This window comes from Pinus tabuliformis, chromosome 9 (genome assembly GCF_031772625.1).
Source record: "Pinus tabuliformis cultivar Carrire ecotype Pingquan chromosome 9, CPIR1, whole genome shotgun sequence".
Lineage (NCBI taxonomy): Eukaryota > Viridiplantae > Streptophyta > Pinopsida > Pinales > Pinaceae > Pinus > Pinus tabuliformis.
Genome location: NC_142307.1, coordinates 1,954,582,110 through 1,954,598,212, shown reverse-complemented (window position 1 = coordinate 1,954,598,212; position 16,103 = coordinate 1,954,582,110). Strand labels below are relative to the sequence as shown.

The following is a 16,103-nucleotide window of genomic DNA, read 5'->3' as shown; positions in this document are numbered from 1 at the left end:
AGACCAAGGCCAAAAGTAACCTCCTATCAAAATTATTTCATGATTGAATGGAAGATCCAAGGTTTTAATAGTTAACAAACAAAACATCAAGAAAAGTATTTTCTTTGAAACCATATTGCACAAAAAACCAATTGATAACTAAATAAGAGAAAACTTTCCAAATGATCTTGTGAAGATCAAAACCACTTTCTAAATGATTACTAAAATAGATCAAACACGATCCAACATATTTTCTTGCTTCATCCAATTCTCTTTGTTTGTCAAAACCATCGTAAAGAAACATGGGCCATTCTCTCAATTCTTAAAATGCCAAGGTGTTTGCAAGCATGTATAATGCATTGTTGATGACATCATGAAAACAATCCCCCTCTTAATGGGAAAAAATAAAAAGTGCACTCTTGCCAAACAAGTTCCCCCATGTAGTTGATCTTGGAAGTAAGAGCACAATAACTCACAAATTAAGCACAGCCAAACCATACCATAATTTCTGTGCCACCATATTTTGCTTTTTTATTTACTTGAGAACTCACATCTTGAACACAGTAGGAGAAATTAGTGATCAAGTCACCAAATCACAATAGTCTCAAGTTCATCCCCCAAGACTTTGCAATAATTAGAGTTCTTTTGGCATCCTCTTTCGTTTTCTTTTCATAGTTCTAGTTGACCTTTCTACTTAAACTTCCATTTCATTGTAATAACATCAAAGTTCCAGAGATTTGTGCCATGGTATTTGAATCATTTGGAATGTAAAATAAGTAAGATTTTGACTTGAGATCCTTATGGAATTGGTTGAATGGTATAGTTATTTAAGTTCCTAACAATTTTGCACCAAGTTTTGGGGACTATTGTCGAAGAGACGCACAAACAAGGTTGGTAGAAGCACACACATGGATGTGGTTGGTAGAAACACACACTCATATCTTTGTGAGAGATATATAGAAGTTGAGATCTTTAAATAACATGTCTAAAATACATTATCACTAATGCAATGAAATCACGCTCCTAAAAAAATTGTGGATATAAAGTAGATGAACTTACCAAACATAGGAGTCAAAACCAATGTTACTAATATTGAGCCAGTGACCAAACCTAAGTCACCTGACACAGAGACACGAAACACACAGGACACGCAAATTTGAGTGTCTGACACAGGCACGGAGACCCCTCAAAACAGGACATGTTATATATATATATATATATATATCTTAAATAGACATTTCTTACGCAAATTCCCAGCCATGATACAAATTCAGACATAGATCTATATTCTACATTGTAAATTTAAAATTTGTAAGTTGTACAATGTAACATTATGCATACAAATACAATTGTGACAAATTCATCATGATCCAATAGGAGAAAGACATGAAACTATAATCTTATCATTAAGTCATCAAAATCAAAATGTGTTACATAAGTAGTAACAATGCCAATGGCAAATATAAATAGCAAATACAAAACAACTACAAGGTAGTAGGTAGCTCATCAATCATCATCACTGTCATGGTCACCACTGCTCTCCTCTATTGCATCCTCCTCCTTTGTATCCAACGTAATTTTGCATCTGTCAGTGTGGAGGATGACCCCTCAAGAGTAACACCATCATCAAAAGTGACAGGCTCTAGCACTGGATCATTAAGATCCAAGTTGGTTAATGGCAACTCAACATTTCTGTCCCAACCCATATCATCAGGAAAGACATCCCACATCTTTGTCTTATGTTCAACCACTCATCCCTCTACCTATAAATAAGACAAAGGTTGGTGTGCACATACACCATTGTCTCTACCCTAGACTGCTCAAGCCTTCTCTTCTTGACACTATACAAATTCCCATATGTTCTCCAATTCCTCTCGCAACCAGAGGATGAAGTCACCTGAGAGAGGAGCCTCATGGCTAACTGCTGTAGAGGAGGGTTTGTTGCTCCATGATTTTCTCACCAAGAATAGAGCTTCTTAGCCCCCTTGTCTCTAATCACATCATAGCCTGCAAATCGCTCAGTGCCAATGGAAAACTCTGCAAAGGCATCCTCCACCTCATCAAGGGATTCTCTATCCTGAAATATCTACCTCAGTGCATTCTTCCTCCCCTATGAAATTTCACCATCCATGTGAGGAGGGCAGCTGCAGGTCCACCATTCAACCATTCATAATTGTAGTATTTTGGGTTCAATGAGTGAGCGAAAAAATGAAAAAGTGTGCATTTCTTGTCCCATTTGCTGACAAGAATATCCTATATGGTGGTGAAGAAGGTATTTGATGATGTCTCATACTCAGGGCACTCACTTTGTAGAATAATTGTCCTCACAGACTCAATCATGGAATCCCATTCCTCATAAACATCTCGTAGGATGGGTTTGTCTGTATCTACAAATCGTAGCAAAGCAATGATAGGGTCCATGATCTTAATAGTGAGATCTACCCTCTCCCACCAAGCATCATCTAACATTGTGTCCTTGACTCTTTTTGAGGCTGCTTGATCTGTGTTTCTCCAAAAAGACCAAAACTCTGGAATAACAATGGCCCCAAGAGTGGTCTTGACCTCCCTCAATCTCTTCAACGTGATGAATGAAGAGGTAAACCGTGTATCTACAATATTCAACAATGATAGATGGGTGTACTTCTTGTATATTGTGAGAACATTTGTATGATTTCATACAAAGTTGCGAATATGTCGTGCATCCTCAATAATACTTACAATCCAAGGCACGTCATAAAAAATAGATTTAAGTGCTAAATTCAAGGAATGGACAATGCAAGGTGTCCAAAATACTTGTGGATATTTAGCTTCCAAAATCATGCCAACAGCCTTGCAAACAATTGCATTGTCTGTAATTATTTGCACACAATAACCAACACCTACATCTTTAGTAACTTTAATGAATGACTCACCAACATATTGTGCATCCTTGTATTGTTCAAGTGCATCCACTAATTTCAAGAAAACTAGTCCATTTAAGGAAGACACCATGAAGTTGATGAGTGGGTGGCATGTTGGATCTGTCCATCCATAAAAAACAATACTAACCCCAAATGTTGGCCTTGCTGATTTAATAGGCTCAAGCATTTGTCCACCCGTTTATTTGCCTTAATCAACAATGTGGTTCTAAGCTTCTCTAACCCAAGAGAAACATTCCTTGATGGAACCCATTGAGTTAGAGCTCAACACATCTCAAGAAATAACGGTGAGTGTGCAACATTAAAGTATATGAAGTTCTAATAGAAAAAGAATGCAATGGTGAGATCAAGCTCTTCTTGTATCTCTTTTTAAAAAATCTTGTCCATTGGACCACATGCCATTGTCTTTCTTTTTGCTGCTTGACTCACACCCCCACCAAAACTCTCAAATGGAAATTTGTTGTTTTTTTCCCTCAAGAATGGAAGGGGGTCATCATTCTTGTTTTTTAGATGATGCAACCACCCTTGCCACACCAACATTGGCCTCTTTTTCCATTTCTTTCCTCTTAGTTAAAGACACCTGTATACATGCTCCAATTCCGCAACCTGGTAAGGCCAACAAATGAGCTTTCACACGGTAATAAGTGCTCTTGAAATGATTGTTAAATTTCCAAGCAACATAGCCTCCTCCCTTCAACTTGTTGCTTGACACTTGATCTCTTGTGGCATACTTCCATAAGGAATATTTGTTTTCTTGAGCTTGTTGTCTTTCTAAATCCATTTTCCCTCAACATTTGAAGTTGTTGTTGTAGCCTCACTTCCAATACAGGGAACACTTGCAAACCCTAATGAAATTGGAACAGAAGGGGCATCACCAATGGGAACATTTTGCCCCTCCCTTTGCCCTTGATTGAACCATATGTGCTATAAAAAAATATAGAAAAAAATGCATAAACTTGTAAAAAGGTGGACATGCAAACTACTATAGCAAAAATGCAAAAAAAATAGAAGCAAAATGCACTTGTTGCTTAAATCACCTCCAAAATGCTCCCAAACCCTTTGCTAATTTCTCCCACACACCCACAACAAGAGAGAGACTCAAGAATGAGTGAGAACTCTGCCCAAATTGGGCTTTAAAGGCCACGCGACACACTTTTCAGAGGGACACGTGTCCCTAATTCGGGATTCACGCGCCCTTGGAATCTGACCCATGTGCCCATTGAATGCCACGTGTCAAGGCATGTTGGACACAAGAATCAGACGTGTCCTAGAGAATCGTGTCTGATTCGTGGGATTAGGGACACGAGGGGGGGAGGACAAACCCGGTTTCTTAGAACCAAACCAATCAACCCTCAAAACCAAAAGCAAATCCCCTAAGGTTTTGCTAGGGATGAAATATAAACCATGCAAATTCAAACAATAGGAGACAAATTATGCAATGTTGACACATAAAAGTAGCAATTTTTAAATAATAACTTCAAGAGACATTGTCTTTGGTGAAATTAAACTGTCATAACCCACTAAAAAATGTAGATATAGAGTACAAGATCCTACTAAACACGGGAATCAAAAACAATGTTATCATGTCAAACCAATGACTGAATCAGCCAAACCCAAAAGAGGAACTGAACTGCGTATTGTTTTCCTTTGGAAAAAGAAAAATCGATGCAAATCCAAACCATTAGACACAAACTATACAACAACAACAAAAAGCATATATAAACATGTGAAGATGAATATAGCAAAATTGCATCCATTGAAATCCACATCTAAACCAAAATAGATAAACATAGACGCTGTAAAGGATCTCTATAGTCCAAAAACAAGCATACTATAATTCTCCAATCTAAGCATGCTACAAAATAATTCTAATACCGTACATCCTTTGCATGTTTAGACTCTGGATCATAAATCCATGAACTTGAAGGAACAAAATCAATACCAATTCCTATTCCTATTGTGGTGGAAATCGCTGCAAATAATCCAGGATAAGTCCATCAATAGAGCAGGGCATCATTTAATAGACAATTGACAGGTTTTAGCATTTAGGGTAGTCGTAGGGTTTTCATATTTTGCGTTTTTTTGCTTTTTGGTTTTTTAAGGGTAGTCGTACGGTTTTCATAAAAACATACCACATATTTTCGCACGTGCTGTGTAAATAATAGCTTCATGGTCTAAAAGTTTGAACCAATGCATGGATATTTTTCTTGCAGAAGTGATGCCACATGGACGTCAATTTGGATAGAGCGCATCCAAATGTACTCAAAAACATCGAGGGTCATCTCCATACCTCTCTGTTTTCTGCAGTAGCATCTAGGGGACATCGTGAAGCCACCCACAAACTTAGGGACATGCCCTTCCAAACAAGCACTTCCGCTCACAGTACCCAAGTCCTCAGGGATGGTAGATGTAAGGGATGGTTCCCATGCAACATTAGTTGCTACTTATCACAGCATATCTATCAATGTATCATAAACTCAACTGTGGAGATTTCTAAAGTCTCCATTGCCCCAAAATAAGAAATTTGTTAATAAACACAAGAAAGCTCCTAGCTTTTAGTTAATAAAATTTCATATCAGAAAGAATCATTCTGGTTCTCTTAGTCTAAAGCACAACAACAAATCTGATTGAAGAACATAATAGAAACAATAAATCTCATTGAAGAACATGATAAAAAACTATCTGCTGTGGCACATGTAAAAGAAACAACTCTCCCTGTTCCTTGAACAACCAAGGGAAGAATTCTTGAGAAAGAATGAGGGATGTTCTCTAGAATTGGACCAGTTACAAATTTCCGTTTTCCATGTTAACCATGTATCTCTACACACTTCTATCATACATTTAAGAAATAGTACTGTTCATGGAAGTGTGCCATGCAAAAGCCATTGACCCTTGTCTGCGAAGAAACAGTTACAAATCACACTAGATTGTGGCACACTGGATTTTGGTGGGCGGATCGTAGTAATTGGATTAGCATAACAATTACAATTTTTAGAATGATTGAGAGAAAAATAAGATCTAGCCCATTCCAGAAAGTTTTATACATGAACGACTTTGAGTTATGAAAATTGAAACCTACCAATATAACATAAAACTCATTTTTAATGTATCCAAAATAGAGTCTACAGCCTAGACACTTCAAATGCTAAACACAATGTTCAACAAATAATAAACCTGTAGAAAAGAATAATTTTATAATCAATCCACTCGTGGAAGTCATAAATATGAATAATAATGCAACACTCTGCACAGCATCAACTGTAAGAGAGTACTTTTGTTGTCTTACAAGCATAGATAAGAATGAGCTCCAAATCCTGGTTGAGATCCTAATCATCTGCTATCTGATACAGTCTGCATGTAAAGCGCAATTAATCAAACAAAACAGATTCAAGATCTGCACAGCAGTTTTAGATTCTAGACACAAGACTTTGTCAGGATGAGAGAAAAAATCATGGTCAAGCACATTAGGAACATGATGTGCAGGAAAACCTATAATTGTAATAATCAATTCAGTGCATGGAACAGTGAAGTTGACAAAAGCCACGTTCAAAATGTCCTTTGCCCTAAAATAAATAAACTTTCTTACAATTTATCCATATTTCTGACCTAAAAATAAATTCTTCCCCCCATTCACTTTGATTAAATAGTTATAGCTAGACAAATGCACCAAACACATTTCCAAAACATGGGTAGGATGTCTAATCTGCATTTTCACTTTTTTCAATATCCTGATGAAAATTCCAACATGAATTACTTGGTAACGTTCACAATGCAACCCATTGCAAGGACATCAGTTGCATGATTGTCCACTTTCACCTGAGAGACATGTGCAAGGTTTCATTCAACATAACAGAAATTTTTTTCATACTAATTATTACGAAATCTAGACTGTTATAAAATAATTGCCACCACTGCACCACATAGATCATGATTTTATGCAAAGGTAAGCAACACCAACAGCAAACATATACTAAGTTCTAAAATGAAACAATATACCAAAAAAGTCGTTCTTTCTTTTCTGAAGATTGACCACTTTCAACAAGAAGTTCTCCATGGTGGACTGCTTGTCTATCAATTCCACAATAAGAAGCCTCAGACATGGCCTTAGGCAGGGGTCGATTGCCAAAGTCCTCGGGAAAGCAATCAAATTCTAGTCCAAAATTAAACTGCACTGTACAGTTAGGTTGATTTGGAAGGGTGTAAAAGGAAGCTGCAGGGTAATATCTGCCACCATTTATATCCTTGAAAGCAGCACCTTGACATATCCCATTTATAAAGAATGATATCTCGCTTCCTGCACACATTTCAAAGAGGTGAGGTTAATGACTACAAGAGTTTAAGAAAATGTTATAACCAAGCTTCTAACATAGGCAAGGCTGAGAAACAAATTCAATAAAATGCAGCCAGTAAAAAGATTAACACAAACTAAAACCCTGTTATTTTCCGTGTTGTAACATCTTCTTGGCCAAAAAAAAACTAAAATATTTAAGATTTTTAATTTTTTGCGTTTCCAAAGAGGGCATGGGTATGAAACTTGACTCCCCAAATTTTGGAAACAGGGAAACTCGATATATATATATAATATATATATATATATATATATATATATATATATATTAGAATTTAGGACATTTAAGAAATGTTATGTGCGATCATAAAGTATATATGATACATTATAATTTATTACATTTAAAGTTTAACCATTATGATTAAATTTATATCACATTTACTCATGAATGATCACATAATAAAAATAGCAATATCGGAATATCCAAAATCAACCTTTAATATATATCCAAATCTCAAAATCAGCCTTTATGATATATATGAGGCTACAAGTACAATAAAGACTATGAGGCTGCAAGAACTATAAAGACAAAAGACTAATCCTCATCAAAAATAAAAGCAGAAGCATGCTCAACAGTGGATGGTGGTGCTGAAGAAGATGATGGGCCAATTCTACTTCGAGGCTGCACCTCAATATTTAGGGCAACAAGAGAGAGATCCAAAACAGGACTTTCTGCATTCACATACCATTCTTTAGAAGGACCATTGTTTTATTCTGGACCCCTATGAGATGCAAGGCAAAGGTTGGAGTGCACATAAACAAGATCCTCTGCCTTTTGTGAGCCAACCTATTGCGCTTCAAAGAATGAATAAAACCATAGGTGCTCCAATTCCTTTTTGCTGATGAAGATCTTGCCACTTGTGAAAGAACATGAATGGCAAGGTTTTGCAAATGTAAATCATTTGCTCCATGACAAATCCAACACTTAACTGGATTCATGGTGCTTCTCTCCTCCAAAATTGATATATCTGCATAATCATCTAATCCTGTAGCAAAACTGGCAAATTCTTCCTTTACCTCCTTGTATAGATGAGATGGAAATATTCTGATAAGGGTTTTTTTACCCCATTAGCCACCTCTCTATCCTTTTGGGGTGCCTTCCTTTTCCCATTGCTTTGAGAAATAAGCTTCTCATCATAAAATTTTGGGTTCAAGGCATGTGCTAAAGTGTGCAATGGAGTGTTGAAATTGTTCCACCTATCAACAATGATTTTCTTGACTAAATCAGCAAAATGATCATCAACAAACAAAAGTTGTGGAGACTCTTGTGAAATGATTTCCATAGTTTTCTCAACCATGGAATCCATTCCACCATATACCTCTCCTAAGAAAGGTTGGTCAGTGTCAGCATTCCGAAGAAGTTCAAATGTAGGGGTTTGAACTTTAGCAATAAATCTATCTTTCTCCACCAATCCTCACCAAGAAACAATCTACGCACCATATATCCTTGCTCTGGATCTGCTTGTCTCCACTCAACCCAAAGTTGACTCACCACCATAGAAACTAATGCATGCTTAACCTCAACAAGGAGGCACAACATCAGGAAGTTTGAGGCATATCCTATCTCAATAACTTTTAACAACTCCAATTTGGAGTACTCTCGAAATATTGCCTGAGATTGGTGGTGGTTGGTGATGAATTTAACAATCTCCTTTGCTTCCCCTATGATTTCCTTTATCCATGGAACTTTGTTTTCGATCTCCTCTAAGATTAGATTCAGATTATGGACAATGCAAGGTGTCCAAAAGATGTGGTCAAACCTCCCCTCAATAATTAAACCTACAACTTTGAAAACTGGTGCATTATCCGTGATAACTTGCACCATCCTGTTAGGTCCTATTTGTTCAATAGATTTTATAATAACATCAACAATGAACTGTACACCTTTTACCTCTCCTGAGCAGTCTTTCGCCTTTATAAACATTGTTCCTTTGGGGTAAGTGGCAATGATATTTATCAATGGTCTGCGCCTTGTATCTGTCCATCCATCTAAGACTATGGTAACCCTAGAGCTACTCCAAGAAGAATGAATTGGCGATAAGATATCCTCCACAAGCTCCTTCTCATTTTTGAGAAGCTGAGTTCTGACTTTCTCATAGTTGGGCCCCTTGTACCCTTGAGGAGCTTTGTTAATTGCCCTTATCATATCTTGCCAATAAAGAGAGCGAATAACATTGAATGGGATACCACATGCATAAATGCACCTAGCCACTCTGGAACCAATTTCTTCTCTTGCTTCCACATTCACCAATTTAGCAATTCTGCTATCATGTATTGAGGGGGATGCCCCTTTGGTATTTTTGGATGCTTGTTGTTCATGTTGTTGAGTGGCACTAGCTCTCCTCTTCCTTGCTTCAACTACAATCCTTGGCTCAATGTTAGATGGAGCTTGAGGAGTAGCTTGACTAAGCTCATCATGCCTTCTCTTAATTCCATCTGCCTCATCTTGCTCTCTTTGATATGCCCTCCTTGCCAATGGGTCTATTGTTTTTGTGCAACCTACAATCCCCTGTCCTCCTCCATGCAAAAGATGTGCCTTCACTCTTGGGTAGGAGCCCTTGTACAAATTATTGCAAATATTACATTGCCATTCCCATAAGCCACCACCTCCACATTTTTTAAGCTTCTGAACATGCCTCCAAAGAGGATAATATTCAACGCTTGGGCTGGACCTGGGGCTTGAACATGCAACTGCACTTTGGTTGGAAGCCATTTCTACAAAAGAAAAATTTAAATTAAAAAAATAAATAAATAAAAAATAAAATAAAATTTTGTAAAGAAAAAACGTTTTTCATATTTTTGGCAACATAAACCCTCGAAAAATTGAAGAAATAGTAGGAAAAAAACTAAGAAAATGAATGCTTCTTATCCAAATTAATTTTATGTAGTTGAAGCTACCCAAAAATGCCAGAAAAGACAAGAGAAATATGGTTGTAGCTGAGCCAAAAGCCAAGAATGTCGTAGGCAGAAACTCTGCACTCCAAATCTGTTGCTAAAATCTCCTTTGCTCACTGTTGAAAACACCCTAGCTGAAACCATTGCTCTCTTCCTCTCTTCTCCTTTGCTAAAATCATCTGTCTCCAAGAAAAACAACTTGCTTAATTGTGTGATGAGAGAATGAGGTAAGAGTCTTTTTTATAACTTGAGAGAGGCATCTAGAAAATATTTTAGTCGCCCAAAAAAAATTAGAAGTAAAGAAAAAAAAAACAGACACACAAAACAAAACAAATAAACAAACAAAAACAAAACAAAATGAAACAAAACAAAAACAGAAACAAAAAAACAAAACAAAACAAAAAACAAACAAATAAACAAAACAAAAAACAAAACAAAAAAAAACAAAAAACAAAAACAAAAACAAAACAAAACAAAACAAAAAAGGTCAAGTTTTAAGTGGAAACTCTGCCGTACTAGCCACGTTTCCTCAGCGTGAAACGTGCTAGTACGACCTAAAAATAGTTTCGAGGCTGTATGCTATAAGTTTCCTCATTTTTGTTTCGTTGCGGGCTGGAAACAGACCCCTGGGCAACATTTCCTGCAACTTAGTTTAAAACACTATTATAAATCATTTTGAAATATAGTGCTATTATAAAGTTTGTTGATTAAAGGTTGAATGAAGTGCTTTGATCATTCAGAGTTTAATGGGGGGGGGGGGTCTGCAATTCATGGTTTTCCCGAAACAACTCTTGAGGTACGTGGCATTCGCTTGTAAATAGCGGACCGTCCCCCCGCCCCCTGCTATTCCATCATGGTTTAAGGTCAAATCAACTTGCGTCATGCTCAGTGGAGAGACCTGTTACCGCTCAAACTAGCAGGGGTCCTAGGAGGGGATCTTATAGAGAAACTACTAGGTCAAGTAGCAACAATGGACAATAGCCCACTGTCACTTTAGCTGAAGCTCCCTGCTCTTTACAACCCTTCACCGATGGGAGGATACCCGGTATGAAGGGAATCACAAGGATGGATAGATCAATGATGGGATGAGGAGAGATTCCTAAAGCCTGTTCACAAGAGAGGCTCAAATAATTGGTTTACTTTCTTTCTAAGCAATGTGATTGGCTCTCTAGGAAGGGCTGAGGGGAAACCTAAGGCTAGGTTTCGAGAATATCTCTTAACAAGAGGTATCCTAGACTTAAGGATCCCAAAGGAGAAATGACTTCTATGTAATCTTTGTGGAATTTGAGCCACAAAGTTGTGGGACCACAAAGAAACCAAGTGGGCCCAAACTAGGTCAAGGGTATGAAGTTGATCAACAATAGATGGACTTGACCAGGTTAGGGAGAAGAATAGGATCAAAGGAGAGCTTTTCTCTTGAAATTTAGGTACATTGATCCAAATCAAGACACTAACCCAAGGGGACCTAAGGAGAATATTAATTTTAAATAACAATGGTATAACACATATTTCATTAAATTTGGAAATAAATAATGGATCTAGAATTTCAAAATAGCCTAAATACACAATTCTAGTGATTTCCTTGTAATAAAAAAATCCCAATTTTAACGAAATATGTGTTGTATGTTCTATGCTTAGCACAATTTACTTCAATGTTCCTTAGTAGCCCAATAACAATTTCCAATTTCCAATAGCAATCACAATAATGACATTGACAGTAAAAGCAGATAGAACATGAAACAAAATGCAGAAGACAAGAGGACACCAGATTTGGCGGATGCCAGGGAAAAACCCCAATGTGGCTAAAACCCTTTGATCAATTCTTCTTATTATTAAATCAAAAGTTTAGCAGAGAGAGAGAGAGTACAAAAGTCAAATTGAATTGCCCAATACAAAGTCAAAACAACCCTATAAATTTATGCAGTCAACTGCAATCAAACTTCAGCCCTAACCAAAAAGTCAACATTGGTAAAAAAAACAACAAATCTTCCTCAAAGAAACTTGGTCTTCCTTGGTCAAACTTGTCCTGATCAGGAGGTCAATTTCAGCCCAAAACAACTCGGTCAAAGGAGAGAGAAAAATGCTGTAATTTTTCTGTGGTCAAACAACAATCAACCCTTAGGTCTGAAATTTGGCTTGCAATTTCTGCTCAGAAAATCTGTCCTCCTTGCCACACGTGTGAGAGAGACACGCTGCCCAATTTTGTACAAACCAATCAAATCAAGAAAGAGAGGAATGTGTTGAGTGATGAATGTGCCAAATGAGGAGTGAGGTCTCTTGTATTTATACAATTCGTTGTTGGTGAAGAGACAACCATTGGGCTTCTTGAGCCTACATGATGATGAGACAGACCTGAAAATTTTTGACGTGGGTGGGCATAAATTCAAAATCACACTTTTGCATGTCTAAATGAGATGATGTGTATATCAATCTTGGACCTCTCGAAAATAGGAATCCAATGCAATCATCATATCCAACAAGTGAGTTGTCCCAAGGTCGAATTTGGCCCTAGTTATCAATTTTAACAAAGGAGAATGGTCTTCAAGCTAGGGCGTGCAATATCTTGGGATTTCACCTTCAGATTGAGCTCAAAATTGGAGGACCCCTTGAGAAGACCCGAACACAATTCTAGATTGATTTTCAAGGACTTTGGATGGCTACAAAATATTTCTCTTGATACCCTAGGATACCTTCTAGGGCTAGGCCTAGAATTGGAAGAGATGAAGAAAAGAGAGGTTATTTTGACCACCAAAGTGATGCCAGGATCAGTGCCTTGCTTCTTGGGCTTAATGGAGTCAAGATACACCAAGATAAAAGATTTTCTTATGCTAAGGAGCCATAATTGACCTTCACTAGCCTTTCTAAGTGCAACAACTAGGTTATTAGGGATTTATACTTCAAAATTGAAAAGGAGATGAAGTTTCGAGGTCTTTTAACCTATGAGGTTCCTCCAGAAACATTCAGCCACTCCCTCAAAGAGAAACACATGCATTAAATCACTTATTCCAGTTTTGAAGAGGAATTTCGCATTATTTATGCCCATACAAGAACAATGATAACAATACCATGCATTAGACAAATAAGACAACAAGAATAACATTAAATTTTACTTACAAGAGAGAGAGATATTATATCCATTCATCAACTTCGCATTAGAAAGAAGCTCCAAAGGCAATAGTGAAAATTCAAACATCATAGTGCATCAAGAATCTCCAAAAAATTCGTCCAAGAAAGCAATGTGAAAATTTCTCAAGAGATACTAATCTAGTCCAAGTGATGATGAGATGAATGAATGAGCCTCTCATTTATTTATAAAATCCATAAAGGGGTTCGAATAGTCATAATGGCCTAATTAGGCTCCAAATAATAAAATAATGTGCAATAATAACATGACTTGGTGACTTGTTGACCCTGCCATTGTCAACACTACATACATACTACAACTCCCTTTGAATTTATGCATCTATGTTGCTGTTAGCACTACCACTACACTGCAAACTGTTGTTGTTACTCCACCAACAACGGAAAAACATCCCAAATTACTGAACTAACTGTGTTCAGTATGATACCATGTGAATGTTGGAACTTGACTATTGTTATTCTCTGTGTTGACCCTCTGAATCTTCTGCACTCATGCTGACCTCTGCACTGTTTCCAACTCTGCTCTGTGTTATTCAGTCTCTGGTGCTCCTAGCCACTGCAACTGTCTCTCTAACACTCCTCAGCACCATCTGACACTAGTCCATCTTACTACTTATGATCTAGGCTCCCGTAGCAAGGTATTGATCTAAGAGGTGGGCTCCTCAAGGATTCTACCCATCTGTAGCTCCTTCAAACTACAACTCCAAATCAGCCCACCTCCCTCTTGGAGGTATCTCGACTATCATGGCGAACTCCTCTTCCTCGATCTTCACAAGTGCAACCTTCAGATCATGCTTCTCTTCTTTCATCTTTGTCCTTCTTCCTGAGAGGACATTGAGTTGCATAGTGACCCATCTCACCACACCTGAAACATTTTATCTTTGAGACATCCTTCTTACATCTTTGTTGTTCGTGTTGTTCCTTCGGTGCAAGGGTTGCATTATCCTCCTACTCCAATTCGACCCACTACTGCTGCTTCTGTCAAGCTTACACTTGACCAAGTCTCTCCTCAGCTCCTCTTACTTGAGAGCTGCCCACATCTCATCCCAATTCGACAAAGTTGCCCTGCCTAGGATACTCTAGACTTGCCACTCATCTGACACAGAATTGAGGGCCAGTCTAACCAACTTTAAGTCTTGAGGTATAGACCCCACATCAGATAACTCATCACCGAGCTCCTAAAGCTTCGTGAGGAATGGATCCACACACTCCCCCTTCTGCATCTGAACAAATATCAGTTTTTTCTCAAGGTACATCTTCCACTGCTCGGAATATCCCGGATATAGCGTAGCCAATGCATCCCACATCTCCTCAGTAGTCCCTCTGCTAGCGATGTGACAAACGACATGATCCTTCACTCCATCGAGGATCATTCGCTTTGCCTTCGCCATTTCAACCTTGTATTTCTTCAACGGATCTGCATCTACAGGCACAACCACCACACTGTCGACATATGTCTTGAGAGCATTCTCATCTAGAATGAATGACATCCTTGCCTTCCAGATGACATAGTTGGATGCTCTGTCCAACCTATCCTAATCCCTCAATCCACTGGTTGCCATCTCTGCCACAAATGTCAAAAATATCCTCTCTGGTTCTTACTGCTACTGCTCAGCCAATAAGAAAACAAACTTCTTGGTGGGAAGTCTTACTGAGGAAAAGTTCCCTCAATCGTGCTCCTTCCTTCTCTTTTGATGCTTTTCTACCTAGCAAAATCGTCTGCAAAAAAACTGCGTCCTACCAGTGCCTCACGCTGAGGCTTCAGCGTTGCTCCCTCTGCCACGACAAGGTTTCGATAGGGAAACCCTTCTCTCTATCGCCTCACTCAAGGAGAGACTGTCTCGAAATTCAACCCTCTGACTAGAACTGCACAAACCCTTTGGGGTTTTGAACTGTTGCCTCCTGTAGTTTTTTCGATCTCCCTCTTCTGCTCAGCATTGGGTTCTCTGGCACTGTTCTTATTTCTTTACCTGCACTAGCTCCGATACCATGTGAAAATTAGAGAATCCCACTCAAATCAACTACTGCGGCAACTGATAAAACTTCTCCTATTTGTTAATTTTGAAACAACATATTTACTGCTTCCTACAGCAAATATCGAAGCTGATACAACTGCAACCTTCACTTAATTAATTAATTTGCCCAAAACAAGAACAAAACAATAGAGAAAAATCCACACAAGTGACAGTATTTTTTGGACAAATGCCCCCGAAAAAACCCAATGCCGGAAAAATACATACAAGCTATGTCAAAGAAAATCCTTGCAAAATCACTTCGTAAGATAAACTATGGAATTCAAAGAACCAATGAGAGTTCCTTGGAGAATGTGTCAAGAGTGGGTTGGTCTCTCCGAAGACTTCCCTCACGCTTGATATTTGATCCAACAAAATTATCCCTACAAAATTTTAATCAAACATTAGTCCCATATAGATCTAACAAATAAGCAATGATAAGAAAACTCTAGAAATTTATTGGAAAATAGCTAGAGATTTCTACACCTAGAGCATACTCCTAAATCAATTGTCAATGTAAGATAGCTTTACATTAACAAATCTACAAGAGTATATGAAAATAACATAAATCAAAGCATGAGCAAAAGGAATTATACCAATAGTTAGTCAATCATCATACTCCAATGGAACAACAACTCATGAATGAACACCAGAGTCTTTTATTGCAATTGAGAACAAGTGTACATAAGAACAGAGATTTCCTAAGCACAACAACTCGTAACAATGGATGCATGGTGAGAGCTCATAGCTCTATTATTTAGAAGTTTGGGAGTCAATCACAAGACAAATAAGTGACAATCCCAAGGCTCT

General features: G+C 37.8%; 1 protein-coding gene across 1 annotated transcript in view; it reads right to left on the bottom strand.

The window, feature by feature from the left end:
- The window catches only part of LOC149156798 (protein TRAUCO-like), a 60,229-nt gene that overhangs the window by 38,134 nt on the left and 5,992 nt on the right, over window positions 1-16,103 (bottom strand). The window contains exon 3 of the mRNA XM_089444871.1: window positions 6,894-7,191. Within this exon, the coding sequence (XP_089300997.1) occupies window positions 6,894-7,191 (298 nt within the window). The remainder of the gene's footprint in view (window positions 1-6,893; window positions 7,192-16,103) is intronic.